The following is a 20,796-nucleotide window of genomic DNA, read 5'->3' as shown; positions in this document are numbered from 1 at the left end:
GAACCTCATACTGCAAGGGTAAATGAACCATAAAGTTTCTCATGAAGAGACAGGCCTGTGGGGACCAGTTAAGTGATGGAAATGGGTGAAGCAGACACATACAAGAAAATCTGTACCTGTGATGTTAAACTAAAGCATGTTCCCTGATTACAGAAATAGCTACTTTACTAGTTAAGATGATCTCTGTTTAAAGGGAAAGAAAATTTAACTCAAAATGGCTTAAACAACAAGGAAAATTAATGGCTCATATAACAAGGAGTACTATGAAAGTGTGAGGTAACTCCAGCTGTCATTAATCTACCAGATCAATGACATCATTGAAAGGTCAGGTTTTATTCTTTTCTTCTTTGTGCTGTATCTTCTTCAGCCTTCCTAATCGCAGTGTGGAGTGCAGCAGTACCAGATAGAGTATTCAGATGCCCATATCCAGAAAAAAGGATGAGGAAAAATTTTCCAGCAATGTCTTGACATAACTCCTTTCTCATCTTTCTGGGAAAAAAAGGGGGAGGATTATAAAATCATCTCCAAGGCAACCACTAGTGTGGGAAAATGAGGTTATTATAATTGACTTAAATGGATAGGATTTTAACGACGAGATGAAGTTAGGATATTCTTTCCTATAAGTGAGCAGCTGAACAAAATTAGGGTTCTAAAAGCCAGGAAGAAGGGGGTTATTTTGCTGGCAACCCATAGTGTTTGCTACATTACCTATCAACTAAGCTGATGGTTGATATAGGCAATGTGATTCTCTTGTTGAAAAAGAGTCGGATTACTGTTTGATTACATCCGACAAAGCTGGGAATCTGGATGTTTATGCAATATCTCTCAATTTGTAAATATTAGCAATACATTCAAAACATTTGAAAGTACTATGTGTCCAGTATCATTCAGACCAAATAAAATACATTTGCAGTCCAAACATGCCCTGCAGCTTACCAGTTTGAAACCTCTGGTTTATTTTATTAATTTAACTAAAATTTTCTCAATTTAGAAAGTGAACACCACTTTAACCATGCCAGTAATTACACAAATATATATGATAAAACATTTTTAAATTCATAGTTGTACTGAATTGTAGAAAACTTCAAATGATATAGCCAATAATGATTTCAGAAGCTAATGTAAGAAAGAAATGCACAACACACAATGTTTACATCATTTTCTTAACTGAGATTCTAATTTGACAAGTTAATGGTTAAAATGATCAGGATGTTGCTACTCATTTAATAATGGATGTACAATTTTTCTCTTATTCCTCCAAGATTAATGTGATGTATTTTGTTTTCATTAGAGAATGAGTCAATTCCTATTAAATAATTTAACTTCAGAGATATTTCTTTATAATCATCTTCCTTCTTATAAGTATGGATAATTGAAATTTTAAATTCATGCAAAGGTTCTCAGGCATATGTCACTCTTGAAAATTTTCTTCAGTCTCTTCAAAGTATAACATGAATCAGAAAATGTTAACCTCCTTGAGTCAAGAGCAATACTAGTGAGAAATAAGTATATATCTCTGTCATTCAGATTTTCCAGTTTTCCAAGTTGATAATTTGGCCATGAGTTCTTGCTAGTTGTTACTTCATGCTTTTGGATTTGAGCCCTAAAAAAGATAGAACTTTTAAATGATCAACTTCCTGCAAAAATTTAGATATTCTCTATTATGAAACTTTGAACTATGAAGAAATTATGTGAAGTCACAGTTTCTATTTCATAGGTTATTTGATTGAGCAAAAATGAAGAAGTGGAAATGCAAGAGGATAGGAAGGGAGTGAGAAAAACACCACACTAAGACGTAAATATTTATCTGGTAATTAGAATAATAGGGAGAAGGTAGGGAACCAGGAGAAGAGTTACAGAATACTATACTTATTATTCTATGGGAGATTTCTTCTCATATTCATCCTTGGGGAATATTTCTGAGAAAATAGATAATAGTGGTGTCTACATAACTTTCTAGCTGAGAGACCCTTCTAATTTCCCTCTTTTTAGTTATTGGCCATACTCAGAAGTAAGACATTAATGTCAGCTCATCTCCAAATCATGCAGATACTATTATTTGTAAATTTCTTCTAAAAAGACATGGTGGGCCTTCTCTCCTTGATAGCAGGAAATTATAATACAAGAATATAATAGTTTGTCTATAGATCTCTTACCTTTGGTGTAGACATTGGATTATCCTTGAAAACAGTAGAGGGAAGTGCTTTTGTGTCTTTATTCTACATTAATTATAAAAACAATGGCATGTCATTAGAATGCTATGCTTGTCCCATCTTAGCTATAGTTATTTCTTCAATGAAATTATTCCTTACCTCTTTTTCACTCATTTAAATTCTACCCAACTTTCAGGGTCCAGTTCAAATTCCAACTTTCAGTCAGTGAATATTCATCCTACTTTAACTACTTTGAACCTGTTGACTTTCTCCTCACCATATTTTTCTTGTTAGTGTCACTCATCTTGGGTGATACTACAAATAATAGAGGAATTAAGGGATCCTTTTTTTTTTTTTTTTTTGAGACAGAGTTTCACTCCTGTTGCCCAGGCTGGCATGCAGTGGTACGATCTCAGCTCGCCACAACCTCCACTTCCTGGGTTCAAATGATTCTCCTGCCTCAGCCTCCCAAGTAGCAGGGATTATAGGCATATGCCACCACACCTGGCTAATTTTGTATTTTTAGTAGAGACAGGGTTTCCCCATGTTGGTCAAGCTGGTCTCGAACTCCTGACCTCAGGTGATCTGCCAGCCTCAGCCTCCTAAGGTGCTGAGATTTCAGGCATGAGCCACCATGCCTGGCCTAAGGGCTCCATTTTTATATCACTTAATTTCTCACTAAAATGTGAAATTTTTTGGGAAAAAAAAAAGGAACTGAAATTTAGGTCTTGCTCATTTACCCACAGCAGAATACCAAGCACAAGAAACATACTCAGGAGCCTTTTAATGACTGAATGTCCTGTACTTCTTACTTCATGAGCACCTGATTTTTATTGCAGATTTGCCTCTATCTGACCTATTTTTCATACCCTACCTCCTACAGAAAACTGACTAATAATAGGTCTTATTCTATCTACAATATATATAAAGTTAATTATCACATAATAAAATTTTATCTCCTCCTAAGCATCTAGAAATGAATCTTTGAAGGAGCCATTTACCTCACCCAGCAGAGATATTTATCATTTCTCAATAATTATGTAACAGTAACACTATTTTTTCTAATAAAAAAGGAAAACCTATGCTAATTTATACATAGTAAGTAGGCTTTGCTTTTTTAGATATCCCTGGGGCAAATGTGCTATGATATCTCAAGTTAACCTCAAAAGCACCCATCCTGATAAATAACCCATGGATTGGGAGACAGTACTTACAATGAGCAGAAGAGATACTTAAAAAATCACCAGTGACCATCTGATACTTACAAGGAAAGAAGATGATATAGGTGCAGGAATCGGTGGTGGTGGAAAATCTGGCTTTGTAATTAGCTAGGAAAAGGATAAAAAAATTAAATGCAAAAATAGAGTCCTGAAAATAGGTGTGCATAAAGAAAAGGCTTAAATCATTTTCAGAAATGGATAAGCCACGACCCTACCTATGACAATATTTTAAACGTATGCATTCACTTGCTTTCATTTAGTTGCACACACACAATTGAGACAGAAGTCCAATGCCAACAGATATGTGATGAAGATGATAACTGTAAACCGTATGTTTGCATCACCCCACAATTTCATATGTTGAAAACCTAATCCCCAGAATGATGGTATTTGGAGGTAGGGCCTTTTGGAAGTAATGAGGTGGTGAGGGTGCAGCTCTCATAATAGGATTAATGCCCTCATGAGAAGAGGCACAAGAGAGACGTTCTCTGATATGTGAGGATACAATGAAAAGGCAGCTGTCTACAAGACAGAAGGCAGCCTCACCAAACACTGGCTCAGCCAGCTCCTTGAACTTGGACTTCCCAGTCTCCAGAATATGAGAACTAAATATCTAAGTCACCCAGTCTATGCTGATTTAGTTACAGCAGCCTGAGCCGATGAAAACAGCAGTGGTACCCTATTAAGTAGATTGGTTCTCTTGTCCTAAGTTGGCATGGAGTAACATACATGTTCACATTTTATATTTTCAAGTTTTGCAGAAGAATTTGTATTTTATATTAATATTCACGTAAATTTCAATATTGTCCTGAAGAAATAATGGAGCATTGTTGACTATGACTTTCACCCATATTTCCTGGAGATTGAACTAGGGTGACATTTAAGAGAGGTTGCTAACTCACAAAAGACGCTGGGGGCTCATTGCCTTCTAATGGCAGATCATACACATGGGCCTTCATCCAACTCATCTAAAAAGAAGAATGAATATTTCAAAATGAACCATTAGTTTCATAGGCACAGTTTTTAAGTAAGCAGTCTTTTTAAGGAATGGAAGCTTGGAACTAAGCTGACACCAAGAGACCAGTTAGAATCACAGTGGTGCAGCTGGTATATGCTACAGAAGTATTTTCCAGAGCGATAATGAAAAGTTTTCATCAGTAAATTATTACCAGTGTTATTATCGTTAACTAACATCAGCTAAAATCTTTATATTTACAGGACATGAGTAGGACATTAGGGCTCTACATATTATATGTATTATACAGGCATACATATTTTTGTATCTACTGGGCAATTTGCAAAGAAATAACCTAGAATCGGAGAGCAAGAGGGAATGTGTGTGTGTGAGAGAGACAGACAGAGACAAAGACAGACAGACGTCTTTCTGCCTTCTTTGTTCTCTTTATTCTGTTTGCATTTCATGAACCCCAGCAAAGTAGCCTCTGCATTTTAGGGACTCTGTTTTGCATTTAACAAAAGGCAATGGAGACTTTTCTGAATGTGTAATTGCAAAACGCTGCTGGGTAGAAATGATAGGTAGGTGGTCTAAGAGTGTGAGAGAAACGCAAAATGGGGCCATGGTAATCACAGTCCAAACTATAATTCACCTCTTGGGGTTGGACGGCCTTTACTCTCTGGGGTTTCCTCTTCTGTTTGTGTGATCTGGTCCCAGTGGTAGATAGTGGCCTGTAATAGACAAACACATTACGTCAATTGACTTAGCAGCTCCTTCAGCATGACAGGGAAACTCAGTACGAGATTCCCAGCTTCCTTTTCCCACTGTGTCCTTCTTGTCTTTTATCTGCTCCCTGGGTCATTTTTCAGCCTTTACTTCCCTGTCAGCCTCCTTCATTGTCTTGTAATTCATAATCAGTACATGTAATTTTCTTTTTGTTCTCTATAGAACCCTGATTTCTAAAAATGATAGTGTTGAATCCAAATCTTTATCTAAATTATGTTGTTTTATTAATATCTTATTCATTCCATATTAAAAGAAACTCATAGGTGAATAAATCAGTCTTTAAAAATCCATAAAAAACAAAAACAAAAACAAAACACTGTTGTGGTAGAATCATGTGTGTAAGATCAACCCAGGCTCCTCCACTTACTCTGCATGACTGAAAGCATGTTTGATAACCTCTCTGAGCCCGTTTCCACTTCTGTCAAAATGTGAAATTCATAGCCTTGCAAAATTGTGTAAGGATTAATATAAAACCCTTTTCATATGTGAAATGAAACTACTAATAACCACTTTGAAGTTCTTGAGAAGTTTAAATGAGATAAGAAGATATAAAATGCTTAGCACAGGGTTGGTGTGGTGGCTCATGCGTGTAATCCCAGCACTTTGGGAGGCCGAGGCGGGTGGATCATTTGAGGTCAGGGGTTCGAGACCAGCTTAGCCAAAATGGTGAAACTCTGTCTCTACCAAAAATACAAAAATTAGCCAGGCGTGGTGGCACGTGCCTGTAATTCCAGCTACTCAGAGAGCTGAGGTAGGGGAAGTACTTGAACCCGGGAGGTGGAGGTTGCAGTGAGCTGAGATCCTGCCATTGCACTCCAGCCTGGGCCACAGAGGGAAACTCCATCTCAAAAAAATAAAAAGAAAAAAAATGGTGTGGGGCTTAGCACAGTGCTTATCATATAGTGATCAATTAATTCTAGATATTCTTATAGTAAATTCAAAAATCAGTCAAAATGAGAGTTCATATCACTCTTATTGTTAAATATAAATACAATGGCTAACAGAAGAAAAAAACCCATTTCTTGCTATGAAGGATATCTCAGTTAAAAAGAAACCCGGCTTCTGGTCCAAAAAGACTGTATATGCATGTATTTCTGAATATTAGAAGTAAACCAAAATTCACTTGGAAAGGGTAGGTTATACCCTTGAATTTTAAGTAAAAAAGGGGTCAGAGAGTCTCTACAGCAATATAAGATAAAGGGTCACCTCTGATCTTTCTTCTGCTTTTCTCTGGAGCTCTGGTGCCGGATTACTATAGCAACCACCAAACAAATGACTGCCACTGGGAACAGCACGCCAACCACAATGGAGAAGTCTGCAGCAGAGAACAGGGGCCCACTGAGGACTGCAGAAACACACATCTGCCCATCACGCTAGTCCTTGTTTCTTTACTTAGCACATATTCCAGCTACCCTTTTCTCTAATGAATATACATTCCCTGGAAAACCTCCCATAGCCAGTAAAATGAAAATGTATTTTGATCAGCATTATTATATTAATATTTAGAGAGAAGAAATATACATAAAATCTATAGGAAATATTTAACATGAAATAAGTAAAAAAAAATCATAATATTGAGAACACTTAGAAGGGATATTGTTTGTTAACAACTGGAAAATGAGCTGGGGGAATAGAAGAGAATATACAGTAAGGAAGATGACAAGGAAGAAATAAAATATTTTGAGAAGCAGTCTTGAAATAAAACAGAAAAAGAAACTAAAACTTGGAAGATATATTCTTGTTAGTAGAAAAAAAGAAGCTGAGGTATGATTAAGAGAATTGATAGACAAATAATTGAGTGTTTCACTGATGTTGGTCCACAATGGAATTAATACGGACAGAAAGAAAGTTACGTGACCTCAAGAATGAGGAAATGGTTTGAACAAATATTCCTGGGGCCCTGTGGTGCTTTTTCTTTTATTGATGAATTTAAATAATGAATGCAAAAACTTCAGTCTTTTGCTATCTCAAGTGTTCATTTCTCTTACAATAATCTGAAACCACAAGAGAACAGGAAGTAAAAGATTGAAGAGCAGTGCCAACAGTTACCACTCTCATTACTAAAATCAGCAAACCAATAGCAAGATTAATTTTTGTATTAATGCAAGAAAAGTTCACAAGTGTGAGCACACACACACACATGCAGATATAGGCACATCAGAAGCAGAATTCTAGGTAAGACGATGACTTCAGTTCAAACATTCACTACTCTCCACATTCCATAAAATTCCTATCCAAAAAGTCAAAGGAAAATCAAACAGTGAAGCATTCTGTTACAGTGTAGATACCTTCAGAATGAAAAATATACACTTGGTTGCACTAATGTCAGAAGTGCAACTATTTTCGAAGAATGATATTTTAGCAGAGGAAATAAATGGGACTTGGCAGTACTTCAGAAACACCCTGAACTTGAGAAGACATAGTCTGGAGCTAAAGTTGGGACATAGGACAGATGGAAGTACAACAAACAGTAAGGTTTGCAGGTGAAGACAGAAATCACTGAAGAGTAAGTGCAGCCTCTTCTTGTTTCTGGTAATGGTGGACTAGGAAACCAAGACCAACCCTCCCGTTAAAAATAATCATTGAATTATTTGCAAACAAAAGCTTCCTTAAAATAAAAAAGCACTTAAAAGTTAGATAAAATTACTCTGTAGAGATTAGTGAGTGGGCAAGAACCTAGAGAGAGAGAAAAGAAAGTGATCCTACACAGAAGTTCAGAAATGCAGAAAGAAATGAGAATGAACCAATAGCAAACCCTAATGGAAACTGTGGACTTAGGGTGATAATGATGTGTTAATGTAGGTTTGTGGAGTATTTGCACTCAACAAATACTCCACAGGAGTGGGGGATTGTGACTGTCAGGGAACCTGTGCAGGCCGGGTATATGGCAACCCTCTGTACTTCCTGTTCAATTTTGCTGTGAACCTAAAACTGCTCTACAAAAGAAAGTCTATTAAAAAAAAATGGGAAGTTTTAGGATAATCATTAAAATAATGTAAAAGAAATGCATAATATCCAAGTTAACAAAATAATAGAATCAATAAGTCCATATGAAGGGAGAGAAAAGGGGACATAAACAGGAAAGAAAAATAAAAACTATATTATTGTGGATTTACACCCAAGTATATAAGTAATTACATTTAATTTAAATGGATTATGTACCTCAGTTAAAGAAACAAAAAACAAAGATGTGAGAGTACTACTGAAAAATATATGTGTGTGCTTTCTTTAAGAAAAGAAAGATTTAAAACATGATTCAGAAAGGATAAAAATAAAAATATGGAAAAATGTTATTCCAGTGCAAATAAATATCAAAAGAAATACAGCTATATGGCCTCCAGGAACTGAAGATTTTAAAACGTAAGAAGATACTAGAGATACACAGAACCATTTTATATTGATACACTGTTCAGTAATTTGGAAGATGCAACATTTGAACCTTGTATGTACATAATAAGATGCTCTCAAAGTATGTAAGTGCTGATAGAGCCAGAAGTACTCATCAAATTCACAATTATAGTAGGAGAATTTTAACATTCTTAGCACAGTAATTGGTAGAACAAACAAAATATTAGGATTAATTTATATATCAGACAATTAATAAACTTGATATACAAAATATCTGGAGAATACTACAGAACACAAGTATGAAAAACTCAGTCTGATATCACTGATGAATATAAAATAAGAGCAAACAATACAGATTCTTCCAGATAATATAAATAAATGAACACTCTCCAATGCATTTTATATGACTAACATAACCTTGATACCAAAATTCAGCAATTTTTTCAATAGGAAAAAAATCACATTCCAGTATCACTCAAGAATATAAAATGAGAGTGAAACTTATCCACCAACATATAAAATATATATTATTTCTAAGTTCAGTTTATTCAAAGGTTGCAAAGTTAAATCAGTGATCACAAACCAAATGATTTATTTTGCAGTACTAACAGAGTAAAGGGGAATCATTTTAATAAATAAGGAAGTATTTTCATATGTGTGCACAGACAGAATACATACAAATATTTCAACATACTGTTAACACAGTATTTCCCTGATAGCTTTGTAATTATGCTAAGTATTAATTTAATAATAATTAGAAAATCTCCACATATGTTAAGAAATAAGATGGCTCACGTCTGTAACTGCAGCACTTGGGGAGGCCGAGTCTGGCAAATCACCTGAGGTCAAAACTTTGAGATCAGCCTGGCCAACATGGTGAAACCCTATCTCTACTAAAAGTACAAATATAGGTGGATGTGGTGGTTAAGGGATTTATGTGGATGGAAACCGAATAAATATAACCTAAACATCAGAAATAAATGTTATTCTCTTTTGGAAAGTCTAACGGTCTGAATTTGGGACACATATCTCACTCATATCTACTTAATCTCCTGTGTATATAGAACAAGATTGATTCATCACCTGCAGACAAAACCTAAGAATTTCTCTCAGTTTCTGCAATCAGAGGATGCAGGAATATGAAAAGGAGGTCAGAGGCTTATTCTAGATACCAAACTATATCAGACAGAGAGAGGAGAGTCAAGGAGAAAATGGTGAGGAAAGCAGCTCTCTCAGGAAAAAAATGTCATGACGAGCTCCCTTCTCATCATAACAATTGGAAGTGGGTCCCACTCTGGCTCCTTCCCACCCTGAAGACCTACAGGCAGACCTGCCTACCTGCCCGAAGAGCTCCCAGCCAGATTCCCCCTTCAAGAGAAGTATCTGTAGGTGCAATAGCACACAAAAATGCAGAGAAAACCCATGTGAACTAATCCAGCTCGACCAATTCCACATTCAACTAAGGATCACATATCCTGAAGAAAACTAGTACAACGGAATACAAGTGGCGTGGTGATAGAACAGAACAACCCAACTCAAAAGAAACAGATAATTCAAAGAATAGAATTGAATGTACAAAAATAATCATAGTCATAGTTGTGGTTTTTGTTTGTTTGTTTTGAGATGAGTTGCTCAGTCACCAAGCTGGAGTGTACTGGTGCCATCTCGGCTCACTGCAACCTCCACCTCCCGGGTTCAAGCGATTCTCCTGCTTCAGCCTCCTGAGTAGCAGAGACTATAGGCACATACCACCATTCCCAGCTAATTATCGTATTTTTAGTAGAGACAGGGTTTCCTCATGTTGGCCAGGATAGTCTTGAACTCCTGACCTTGTGATCCGCCTGCCTTGGCCTCCCAAAGTGCTGGGATTACAGGTGAGGCACCTCACCCCGCTTCATAGGGAGTTTTATGAGAATATTACATTTTTCCATTAAGTTGAGGCTGCTATGAAAATGGAACAATCCAAAAGTAAGAAAATTTGGAAAATTAAAATAACATTGCAAATATAAACATTGAGGAAAATTTTTTGCATGTGCAGTGAAAATAAAGACATGGAAAATAAAAGTTGTTAAGGAAATTTGAGGGATGAATATTGTGGATTCAATATCTACCGAACAGAAATTTCAAGAAGAGAAAAAAGAAGCAATGAAATCTCATATAAAATTAAGGCTTGGAAAAGGAGAGCAATTTTCTCAGGTTAGATGTGTACTGCTACCTACGGAAGACAACCAAGGAGTCATCACAGTTGGGGGGGCTCCATCCTTCCTCACATTGACACTGCAGCTCGTGGTCACACACCTAGGGGAGCAATGATCCTGTTAGTGTCCCCGCTAGACTGACCACAAACTCAAGGCCCTAATAATCCACAATAAAGTTCATTCAAAAACAGGAATAACTCAATTTCCAATCTCCAGGCTTCCATCTATCTACAAAAGAATGAATGAATGAGAGGCATTTCATAAATGATTCTCAAAAGAAATTTCTCCTTGAACTATGCTACTAGAGGGTTGGACAGACTTAGTAATTCTCATGATTTAATGCTGAAAACATTTATTTAGTTTTATTATGACTGAGCTAAAATGTCGTAAGATCCAGAGAGCTTAGGGAAACATATTTTCGGAACTTACAGCATGTCCTTTGCATTTAGATGAGCAGTTGGTTGATTTGTAGGCTTTCTCGATATCCACACATTCTGCATTAATGCAAACCTGAAAGCGATGTAGAAAACATGAAGCTGAATCCTCTCTGAACGCAGGTGAGAAAGTTGAGGTCTGTGTGAAGAGCTAGCAGATGTTGTTTAAGGTGGCTTTGCCAGGAGGCTGTTGCAGAGGAAGGGAAATGGAGATGGTGTCTGTTGCTGACGGTATCCTCTTAGTTAAACCAACCCAAAAAGATCGATAAACTCTACCTAATCATTTATGTATTTTTAAAGATTGCAACAACTCTATCCCAGAAGCAATGACTATACACAAAGTTAAGATATGAGCAATAATAAGATGATCTTAATGCCAACACGAGTGGCATACCTAATGAATCATGCTACTGAAGGGTTGAACAAACAGCACTTCTCAACATTTAATGCTGAAAACATTCCTTTAGCTTTATTATGACTGACCTAAAATGTCATAAGATTCAGAGAGCTTAGGGAAAGATAGTTTCAGAACTTACAGCTTGTCTTTTGCACTGAGATGAGCAGTTGGACCCAGGAAAACCTCATTCTGCCCTACTCCCAGTACCTTCCTCCCTTAAGGCCCAAGCACTACAATACTCAAGCCAGGTCATGCAATAATGTCTCAATGTCTTTAAATGCTTCAGCACTAGAAAACATAAGGAAATTATTATCTGAAACCTGGAAAACCCAATTAAAGATTATATTTTATGTAAAGGTTTTTGCCTTGATGCTGGCATGTATTTCAGGAAAAACTGGGGAAACAAAGAAGTTTAAATACTGTGGATAATTCTTATAGGTAAGACCTAATGTTTTAATGTCAAATTAGCCAATTTATAAACTTTTCTAAATGTTCATTCTCAGCTCCAGGGGCTCAGAGATCACGTCAATCTCATTCACCTTTTTATATTTACTTTTTAAAACTCTGTGAGCAATACCCACACTGAACCACTAAGAAAATTTTGGACCCATCATTGAATAAATTTACCTTTAAATAGCCAAACAGTTTAAGTAAGTAGATAATATTTTTAGGATTGGCTTTACCACAGGGAATAATCAGGGGAACTCTTTGGTCATGTGGATATCTTAGTAAGATAAATAGGGTAATTCTAATCTCTTATAAGAGACAAACCTCCTCATGGTCAAAGTTTGTGGGTTGGTTGGCCATTGGCTAAACAGTACTTTTACTTGAGATTAAGTTCATTATATTATTATATTATTATTAATATTAAGTTCATTATATTATTAATGATGTAAAAATCTGTTAAATGAAGCTCAGTATCACATACACTGGCACCTTGAGTTTCCAGACTTCATCTATGAAAGTTAAATGGATGCTACTCTGTGTTAACAGTGTGACAATATGATACTCTTCTTGAAATCATAACTATGAGAGTCAGTTATTTCCAAATTTCACCATGGTGTTTGAGAATGTTACTATCGATGCTTATTGCTGCTGTTACTAGGTTCTGTGACATTTTTATTTCTCAATGTTCCAAATTCAAATCTCTATGGGTTCTATTAAGGCATGGTGAACCCCAAAATTGGGAAACAAAGCAGGTAGTAAATAACTGAGAGGCAAAACAACAAAACACATCAAAGCAAAAAATACTACTTTGAGTGAAAGCCACAATTTCAGCTTACCTTGTCATGGCCACACTTAGTTCCATTGGCCACCATGCCTATTTCTTGACTTGTGTCTTCAGGATCAAATGTTTTACATGTCAGGAAGGTCACTATCTGTCCCTTCCAGGGCACATTATCTGACCCACCTTGACAGAACAACTTCCCACACATGGCATCACTGAGGAAAAGGTCAAAATTTATTACAGGATTCAAATAGCATTTTATATAAATGCAAATCAGCTCTAGGACTATGGATATTTAACTGATGGTATTTTTTCCCAGTAGCAGAGATTTTTAATTGTACTTTATACTCATTTTCCCTTATTTCTCAGTAATAGGATGCCCAAATGTTAGCACAATGCGTTATTGCTCAAATAAACAGTATCACCCAGATCCCTGTACGCCTAATTTTTGCCAGTTCCCTAACTGGTGGCCCATGAGAGGAAAACAGAATCTTAAGCACCAATCCTAGAGGATAGTCTTAAATGAAGAGGTATCTTCTATTTCTCAATGCTGTCTATTTTTGCTATTTGGAGTGTGATAGCTGGAGATGTCATCATAGACTGAAACACTTGGAAATGGAGGTCATGTGGATGATGGAGCTAGAAGATAAAATGTGGATTCCTAACATCATGGAGGGCATCTGAGAAATCAGTCTCCTTCTTGTTTCACATAGGTTACTCATTTATTTCTATAACTGGCTGCAGAATAATTCCACCAAACAAAAGCCCAGCTCTCCACTATAGTTCTGTCAGTATAAAGCTGAGCCTCCCTTGACACTGCAAGGCATCAAGTGGAGTTACTAAAGGAACTGTCTTCCTGAAGCTGCAGATTAAACTGCTCAGCACTCAATCAAGCCATTAATTTACTGCCAGCAGGACTAAAACACAATAAAATCGAAGTCAATTGGTTTATGCAGAATTCAGAAGAGGGCTGTGAGAAAGTATTCTGAAAGTGATGGAATCAGATTTTTTGATACCTCTCGGCTGTAGAAAATATGTTTGAGAAGGGGAGAAAAGCATATATTCTCTCTAAAACATGAGAGTGTGCTTTTCTTGAATCAGTTAGGTAAAGCCACAAAGGATGGCTTTAGGGCACAGGGAATTTCAGGCTAACTCTCCACTGTAGCTGATGACTATTAGGGAGTGACTTGGAGGTCAGTTTGCGGGGTGAAGGAACTGACATAAACTATGTAATGCTCATGCAAAAAGTTACATAGGACAATGGTGTGTGCACAGGCTGCAGGGGAAAGACTGCAAGACCCACTCTCTTCCCATTCACCACCTACACATTACCCTTCCTCTGGCCCTTACCTACTGCCTTTCACATGATTTCCTCTTTTGAATCTGCCCTGATTTCCTATAAAGAAGAAACCACAAGACCAGCAATAATAGTTGCTGTCTAGGCACAGATTCCCGCAAGAGATAACCCTGTATCCAAAGTATAGTTTGGTAACATCAGTCATACAGTGAAATTCGTGTCCGATAGACAAACTTTGGGAAATACTGATCTTGTATGACCTCTTGTTATAAATTACTTTGTATGAGTAAAATTTAGAGCAGGTACAAAGGTTTAATCTACTATAATTGAATTTTAAAACCCATCTTAAAATTGTGGAATTAAAAATAAACCATAGAGAAATCTAAAGTTCATCTGGTGTGCTGTTCTATGGTGCTTTCCAGATGTCAGTACTGAAACTAACAAACTTTTTAGATGAATTGTCAATATTTTCTCTTACTGTATGTTTTCTTTATGTAATTCTACTCTTCAAGCATTGTGTCGGTTACTCCTCTGGATAGATACATATTTTTACTCCGAAACATATAAGGAAAAACATTTGCTTGAGAAAGCATCTGATTTATACTGGGAAATCCCTGGACAATTTTTTTAAATCTTTTTTATTTTTCCAGGTTCTTAGGTTACAGGTGGTATTTGGTTACATGAGTAAGTTCTTTTGTTATTATTATACCTTAAGCTCTGGGGTACCTGTGCAGAATGTGCAGGTTTGTTACATAGGTTCACACATGCCATGGTGATATGCTGCACCCATCAACCTGTCATCTACATTAGGTATCATCCTAATGTTACCCTCCCCTAGCCTCCAGCCCCAAAAGGCCCCAGTGTGTGATGTTCTCCTCTCTGTGTCCATGCATTCTGTTTAACTCCAACTTAGGAGTGAGAACATGGGCTGTTTGATTCTCTGTTCACTTCTCTGTTCTTGTGTTAGTTTGCTGATAATGATGGTTTCCAGTTTCATCCATGTCTCTGCAAAGGACATGAACTCATCCTTTTTTATGGCTGCATAATATTCCGTTATGTATATGTGCCACATTTTTTTTAATCCAGTCTCATTGATGGGCATTTGGGTTAGTTCCAAGTTTCTGTTATTGTAAAGAGTGCTGCACTAAACATACATATGCATGTATCTTTATAGTAGAATGATTTGTAATCTTTTGGGTATATACCCAGTAGTGGGATTGCTAGATCAAATTGTTTTTCTAGTTCTAGATCCTTGAAGAATCATCACACTGTCTTCCACAATGGTTGAACTCATTTACACTCCCACCAACAGTGTAAAAGCATTCCTATTTTTCCACATCCTCTCCAGCATTTGTTGTTTCCTGACTTTTTAATTATCACCATTCTAACTGGTGTGAGATGGAATCTCAATGTGGTTTTAATTTGCATTTCTATAATGACCAGTGACGATAAACTTTTTTTCATATGTTTGTTGGCTACATAAAAGTTCTTTTGAGAAGTATCTGTTCATATCTTTCACCCACTTTTTGATGGGGTTGTTTTTTCTTGTAAATTTGTTTAAGTTCTTTGTAGATTCTGGATATTAGCCCTTTGTCAGATGACTAGATTGCAAAGATTTTCTCCTATTCTGTAGGTTGCCTGTTTACTCTGATGGATGCTGTACAGAAGCTCTTTAGTTTAATTTGATCCCTTTGGTCAGTTTTGGCTTTTGTTGCCATCGCTTTTGGTGTTTTAGTCATGAAGTCTTTACCCATGCCTATGATTCCTGGACAAATTTCTAACCAGATGCATTCTTTGTTCCATGTTCCATCACAGCCATTCATTCTGTTCAACAATGACTGTGCTTGGTGTCATCTGAAGCACCCGCCACGAGGTACTTGAAGAAAGCCCATTTCTTATTTGTCTTTTTAGACTCAGTAACTAGCCCACAACATGGCATATAGAAGTTACTAATTAAATGTTTGTCAAATGATTGATGACCTATTTCACTTTCCCTTTACCTGGAATAAATCAGAATGTGTAGCTGGAAGTGTACCATTGCTCTAGTCTGTGAAGCAGAAAGGTTCAGAAAAGGCCACTTACTTTGCTTTGCAGGGAATGGGTGTGCCGTCCACCTTGCGACAGTACCCGTACTTTGACCCGCCTTCATTCCTGCTGTAACATGACTTATCTGCAACCTCAGTTCCTGAGACCAGGCACAGTCAGTAGGGAAAAGAAAATAGATTTTTGAGATTCAAGAGATATTTGAAAAGAAAAGAGATTTTAAAAATTCAATACTGGCAAAGGATTTATATAATACAAAACAAGAAAAATACTATTTTAGCATAATTCCATTGGCCACTCCTAGAAACACAGGCTGCAGTAATTTGGTATCAAATGAGCTGACTTGAATTGTAAATAAATGGTCTTTTAAGTCATCTATTATTCCACAATAAACTCCGACTATGTGCCGGGTACAAAAATAAGCATCCCACATTTCATGTCTCAGGTAATCTTCCTCAGATCTCCATCAGACAAAACACATTGGTTAAGAGCTCAGACTTTAAGCAAGACTGAGTAATTGTGTGAATATGGGCAATGTCTTAACCCCTGAGTTTTCTAACATGTAAAATAAGGATAAGTATATATAATTATGTATGTATATTTAACCTTATATTTACACATAAATAAATGTGTATATGCACATATATTATATATAATAGTACCTCCCTTGAAGAGTTGTTTTGAAGATTAAATCATTTAATATAGGTGAGCTACTGAGAACAGTGTGTGGTCAGCAGTACATGGTTGACAAATACTAACCATTTTTATTGCTATTCTCAATTTATTAATAAGGAAAAAGAATCCTATTGAGTCACACAGAGAGACCTATGCTGCTTCTCTGTGTGCTGAGGTGCCCCCTCTTAAAGATCAGTAAGTAACTCTGTCTTAAACATTTGGAAATTTGAATCTAGCCTTTGACAAATAGCAAACTAAGTGAAAAATAAGCAAATACCTATGAAGATTGTTTATTGTTTTTAACAAACACTTTAAACCTGTTATGATGACTTATAAACTCAAAATATTTTAAGTTAATTTCATGTTTCAATGTGCAAGATGATAAAATCAGTTTTGTTACCTTTTTTTTGATTTGTATGTTAGTAAAATTTATCAATTTTTATTATACAGTATCTACACAGAATAAAAGAATCATTAGTCGTGAATAATCAGGGAAAAGCATTATATTCCTGATCTGAGACTTCAGAGTTATTGCTGCTAATATTGCAGAATGTATCTTTTATATATCTGGCATCATGCTATTTTATAACTTATTTCTTGCCAGTTAAAAATATGCCTGTCCTTTCCCTAGACATTAAATTGTCTAAAGCATCACAGCTGTAAGAATTGCATTGAATTAATATAGTTTAATGTATTTAATCCTTATTTTTTGCATTTTGAGATGTTTTTCAATTATCCACTATCATTAAAAAATGCTGACTGAAAAATCCTCATAAATAAATTATTTCTGAGTACAATTGCTAGAAGATGGAGTATAAAATTTTTTTTTAATTTTGTGTATGCGTTTTTCTCTCTGTAAAGATTATGCTAATTTGTATATTTACCAGCAGTGTATCAAGGGAGTTTTTGGTCACGTTTTCACTGACACTGAACATTAACATCTGTAGCAAACTTTTGCCAATTAGCAAATGTAGAAGATTAACTTGTTTTCATTCAGGTTTTGTATATTGCTGGAGAGTTAAAATGATTTTAATTTCTATGACATATTTGTATTTCTTCTTCATGATGAATGGCCTGCTTATGCCATAGTCATATTTTCAATACTTGGAATTACAACTGATTTTTAGGAATGATTTGATGCCAAAAAGAATTACTTTTAAATTACTTACAAAGTTACAAGACTTTTCAAACTTTCCAGATTAATTTAAAATAAATGCATAATCCTCTCTGAATTGTAAAATTTGGAATTTTATTTAGGCAAATTAATTTCTCTGGCCTTTTATAATGGCGGTCTTTAAATGTATGATTGAAGAGGTCTTCTCCATTTCATGATCAGATAAAGATGGTTCATGTTAATTCAGTAGACAATTGTGAGCTTTTTACTAAAGCCAGGTACTGTGCTAGGAAGCACTGGGAATACAGCTGTGGGCAGCGCAGACAATGTCCCTGTCCCAGGAAGTTTACAGACTTGCGGAGGAGGCTAATCATAGAGTCTGACAAAGGGAGGTAATAGTTAATATTGTTTGCAGTTAATATTTACTGAAAGATAATAAAGGTGATGCTCAGAACTTCACCTCTGTGCTAAAGATTTTTTTCTCCTGGTTTTTGCCTTATATTGAAGTTAGCCAAGGAAGCATGAGCCTCTTAACCAGCAAAGTCAGTTTTGTTTCCATCTTTAACCTCGCACATTCACGAAGTGGAAGCAGGATTCCTGAGGCCTGGTTCCAGGACGCCAGTGAGCTTCCTGACATACTAATGGTATTGAGCTTTGCTCCTCAACTTGTCTCTTAACCCACCGCAGTCAAAGACTGAGGAGTTTACAGGGAGGATTTTCCAGGGCTGTGTCTATTAATTTCCCAGGTTCCTGGTTTTCACAGTGCATTGTAAGTCAGGAATTTTTGTTGATTTTCTCAATCTTGTTTTAGCTGTCTTTTCAGGAATTATGAAACGTTTCTGGTATGCAATGTCCCCTTTCAAATATTTTTAGGAATATGTAGATTTTCTCTATTTTAAAATATTGTTTCAGTCATTTAAGTGGGAATCTGAAACTATTAGGAAGCGGGTATGGCAAGAAAATGCATATACACAATACACATCATATCCACAAAGTCCAAATAACTGTTTTTTTTCAAATTAAATTTTGTATCCTTTGACCAACATCTCCCTACCTCTTCCCTGTTACCCCTAGAAACAAACATTCTACTTTCTACTTCTATGTGTTCAACTTTTTTATATTTCACAAATAAGCAAGAAATTTATGTGATCTAAAATTGCCTTTCTAATAACGTTATTTAATACTATTTAAATTGCTGTTTAAATTGTCAGTTATCTCTTTAAATTAAACTTTCATTTTTCAAGTTTTCTTCTTGGTGAAATTAGAGAATATGGTCTCTCAAATTTTGGTGTTATGGACAAAGTGAGCAATTAAGAACTTTCAGTTTTCTTGACTGCCCTTCTGCATTTCCAGAGTTCTTCTTTTTTCCACCTTTCCTTATTTCTCTCCCATCCCCCAGTACTTGTTCCACCCCTAGACACACACACACACACACACACACACACACACACACACACACACACAGAGAGAGAGAGAGAGAGAGAGAGATTTCCAAGGGTTTATGATCTTAGAGTTAACAGGTTTAAAAAAAAAAAAAAAAGAAAAAGTACACACAGTGTAATCTGAATTTCAAATAAATACATAATTTATATTAGTATAATCATACCTCAAATATTGCATGGGATATACTGATGCTAAGACAAAAAGTTGTCATTAATTTGAAATTATAATTTAACTGAGCTATCCTTATTTTTATTTGGTAAATCTAGCAACCCTAAAACCAACCTCAAGTCTTAAAACCATTCCATGATTTTGAGTTCGAAGTTTCTAAGAAGGATAGGACAGAATGGTCCTTTGGCCATGATTAAACACTGTCATCTGAAATGATTTTTCTTCACGCATGCACAGAGGAAAGGGTTTGTCCTCCTACCTGGTCCCCACAGCTCCATGCACTGCTCCTGCAGTGTGGGGCACACCCCCATCAAGCAGTAGCCCTTCCCCTGATGGCAAGGGAAGCCATTGACTTGGAATCTATCATCAGGACAATTACCAGATTTGCCATCACACATTTCAGGCAGGTCGCACTCATCTTTCGCTGGTCTGCACACCATCCCAGCCTTTTTAAACTGTAGAAAAACAAAAATAGAAGGCTTTTTCTTTCCTACCTGCTTTACCCTAATATCTCAAATCAACACATAATATTTTCCATTCTGGCCTTTTGGGGCATGGGAGTTGGAGGTGTGATTTCATTTCAGTTTACACTGTTATTATAAATTAAAGCCATCCTCTGTTACATCACTTCTACCTAAGTTGTGTGTGTCACCCAGGTTGGAGTGCAACAGTGTGATCTCAGCTCACTGCAACCTCCACTCCTGGGTTCAAACGATTAGCGATTCTTCTGCCTCAGCCTCCCAAGTAGCTAGGATTACAGGTGCACACCACCACACCCAGCTAATTTTTGTATTTTTAGTAGAGATGGGGTTTCACCATATTGGCCAGGCTGGTCTTGAACTCCTGACCTCGTGATCCTCCTGCCCCAGCCTCCCAAAGTGTTGGGATTACAGGCATTAGCCACCACACCCAGCCTATGCTCTAAGTTTTTTAAGCAATCAATATTTCTGAATTTGTACTACAAACACTAAAGAAACATAATGTAGAAAAGTACAGGAAAAAAAAAAACAGGTAACAACTTAGATATAAAGAAGGGAGTTATTTCTCCCTTTGTTGAATGCATCTCTGTCAGGAACTCCAAGGAAGTTTAAATCTGCAACTTCAGAGATTTACTGATAAAGTGGATCTTTGGTATTCAAGGAGATAAGCTTACAAGCACCACATCAGCAGGCCTTGAGTTTCCTAATCCTTAATTCCTTTTATTGTAAGTTGAGCTATTTCCTTTCAACTAACTTCTTCCATAGAATGACTTATCATGAGAGAGAAATAACCAAATATTTACTTGATATGTTAACTCGGTTGTAATCAATTACTGCAAATCTTACTCTTACTTGTTC

The 20,796-nt window shown here is 36.3% G+C and overlaps 1 protein-coding gene across 1 annotated transcript in view; it reads right to left on the bottom strand.

Annotated features, from left to right (window-relative positions):
• Positions 1–1,353: 1,353 nt before the first annotated feature.
• ADAM28 (ADAM metallopeptidase domain 28) overlaps positions 1,354–20,796 on the bottom strand; it is a 67,086-nt gene continuing 47,643 nt past the window's right edge. Inside the window, exons 14-24 of the mRNA XM_021665131.2 lie at positions 19,719–19,914; positions 16,099–16,201; positions 12,775–12,934; positions 11,090–11,170; positions 10,682–10,760; positions 6,321–6,429; positions 4,981–5,059; positions 4,276–4,341; positions 3,419–3,481; positions 2,157–2,219; positions 1,354–1,603 (exon numbers count right to left, since the gene is read on the bottom strand). Of these exons, the coding sequence (XP_021520806.2) occupies positions 1,583–1,603; positions 2,157–2,219; positions 3,419–3,481; positions 4,276–4,341; positions 4,981–5,059; positions 6,321–6,429; positions 10,682–10,760; positions 11,090–11,170; positions 12,775–12,934; positions 16,099–16,201; positions 19,719–19,914 (1,020 nt within the window). The 3' untranslated portion in view covers positions 1,354–1,582. The remainder of the gene's footprint in view (positions 1,604–2,156; positions 2,220–3,418; positions 3,482–4,275; positions 4,342–4,980; positions 5,060–6,320; positions 6,430–10,681; positions 10,761–11,089; positions 11,171–12,774; positions 12,935–16,098; positions 16,202–19,718; positions 19,915–20,796) is intronic.

The sequence above is a fragment of the Aotus nancymaae genome, unplaced genomic scaffold, assembly GCF_030222135.1.
Source record: "Aotus nancymaae isolate 86718 unplaced genomic scaffold, 86718_ANA_hifiasm-v0.15.2.pri h1tg000079l, whole genome shotgun sequence".
NCBI classification, from domain to species: Eukaryota; Metazoa; Chordata; class Mammalia; order Primates; family Aotidae; genus Aotus; species Aotus nancymaae.
This window is presented reverse-complemented; position numbering and strand designations above follow the sequence as displayed.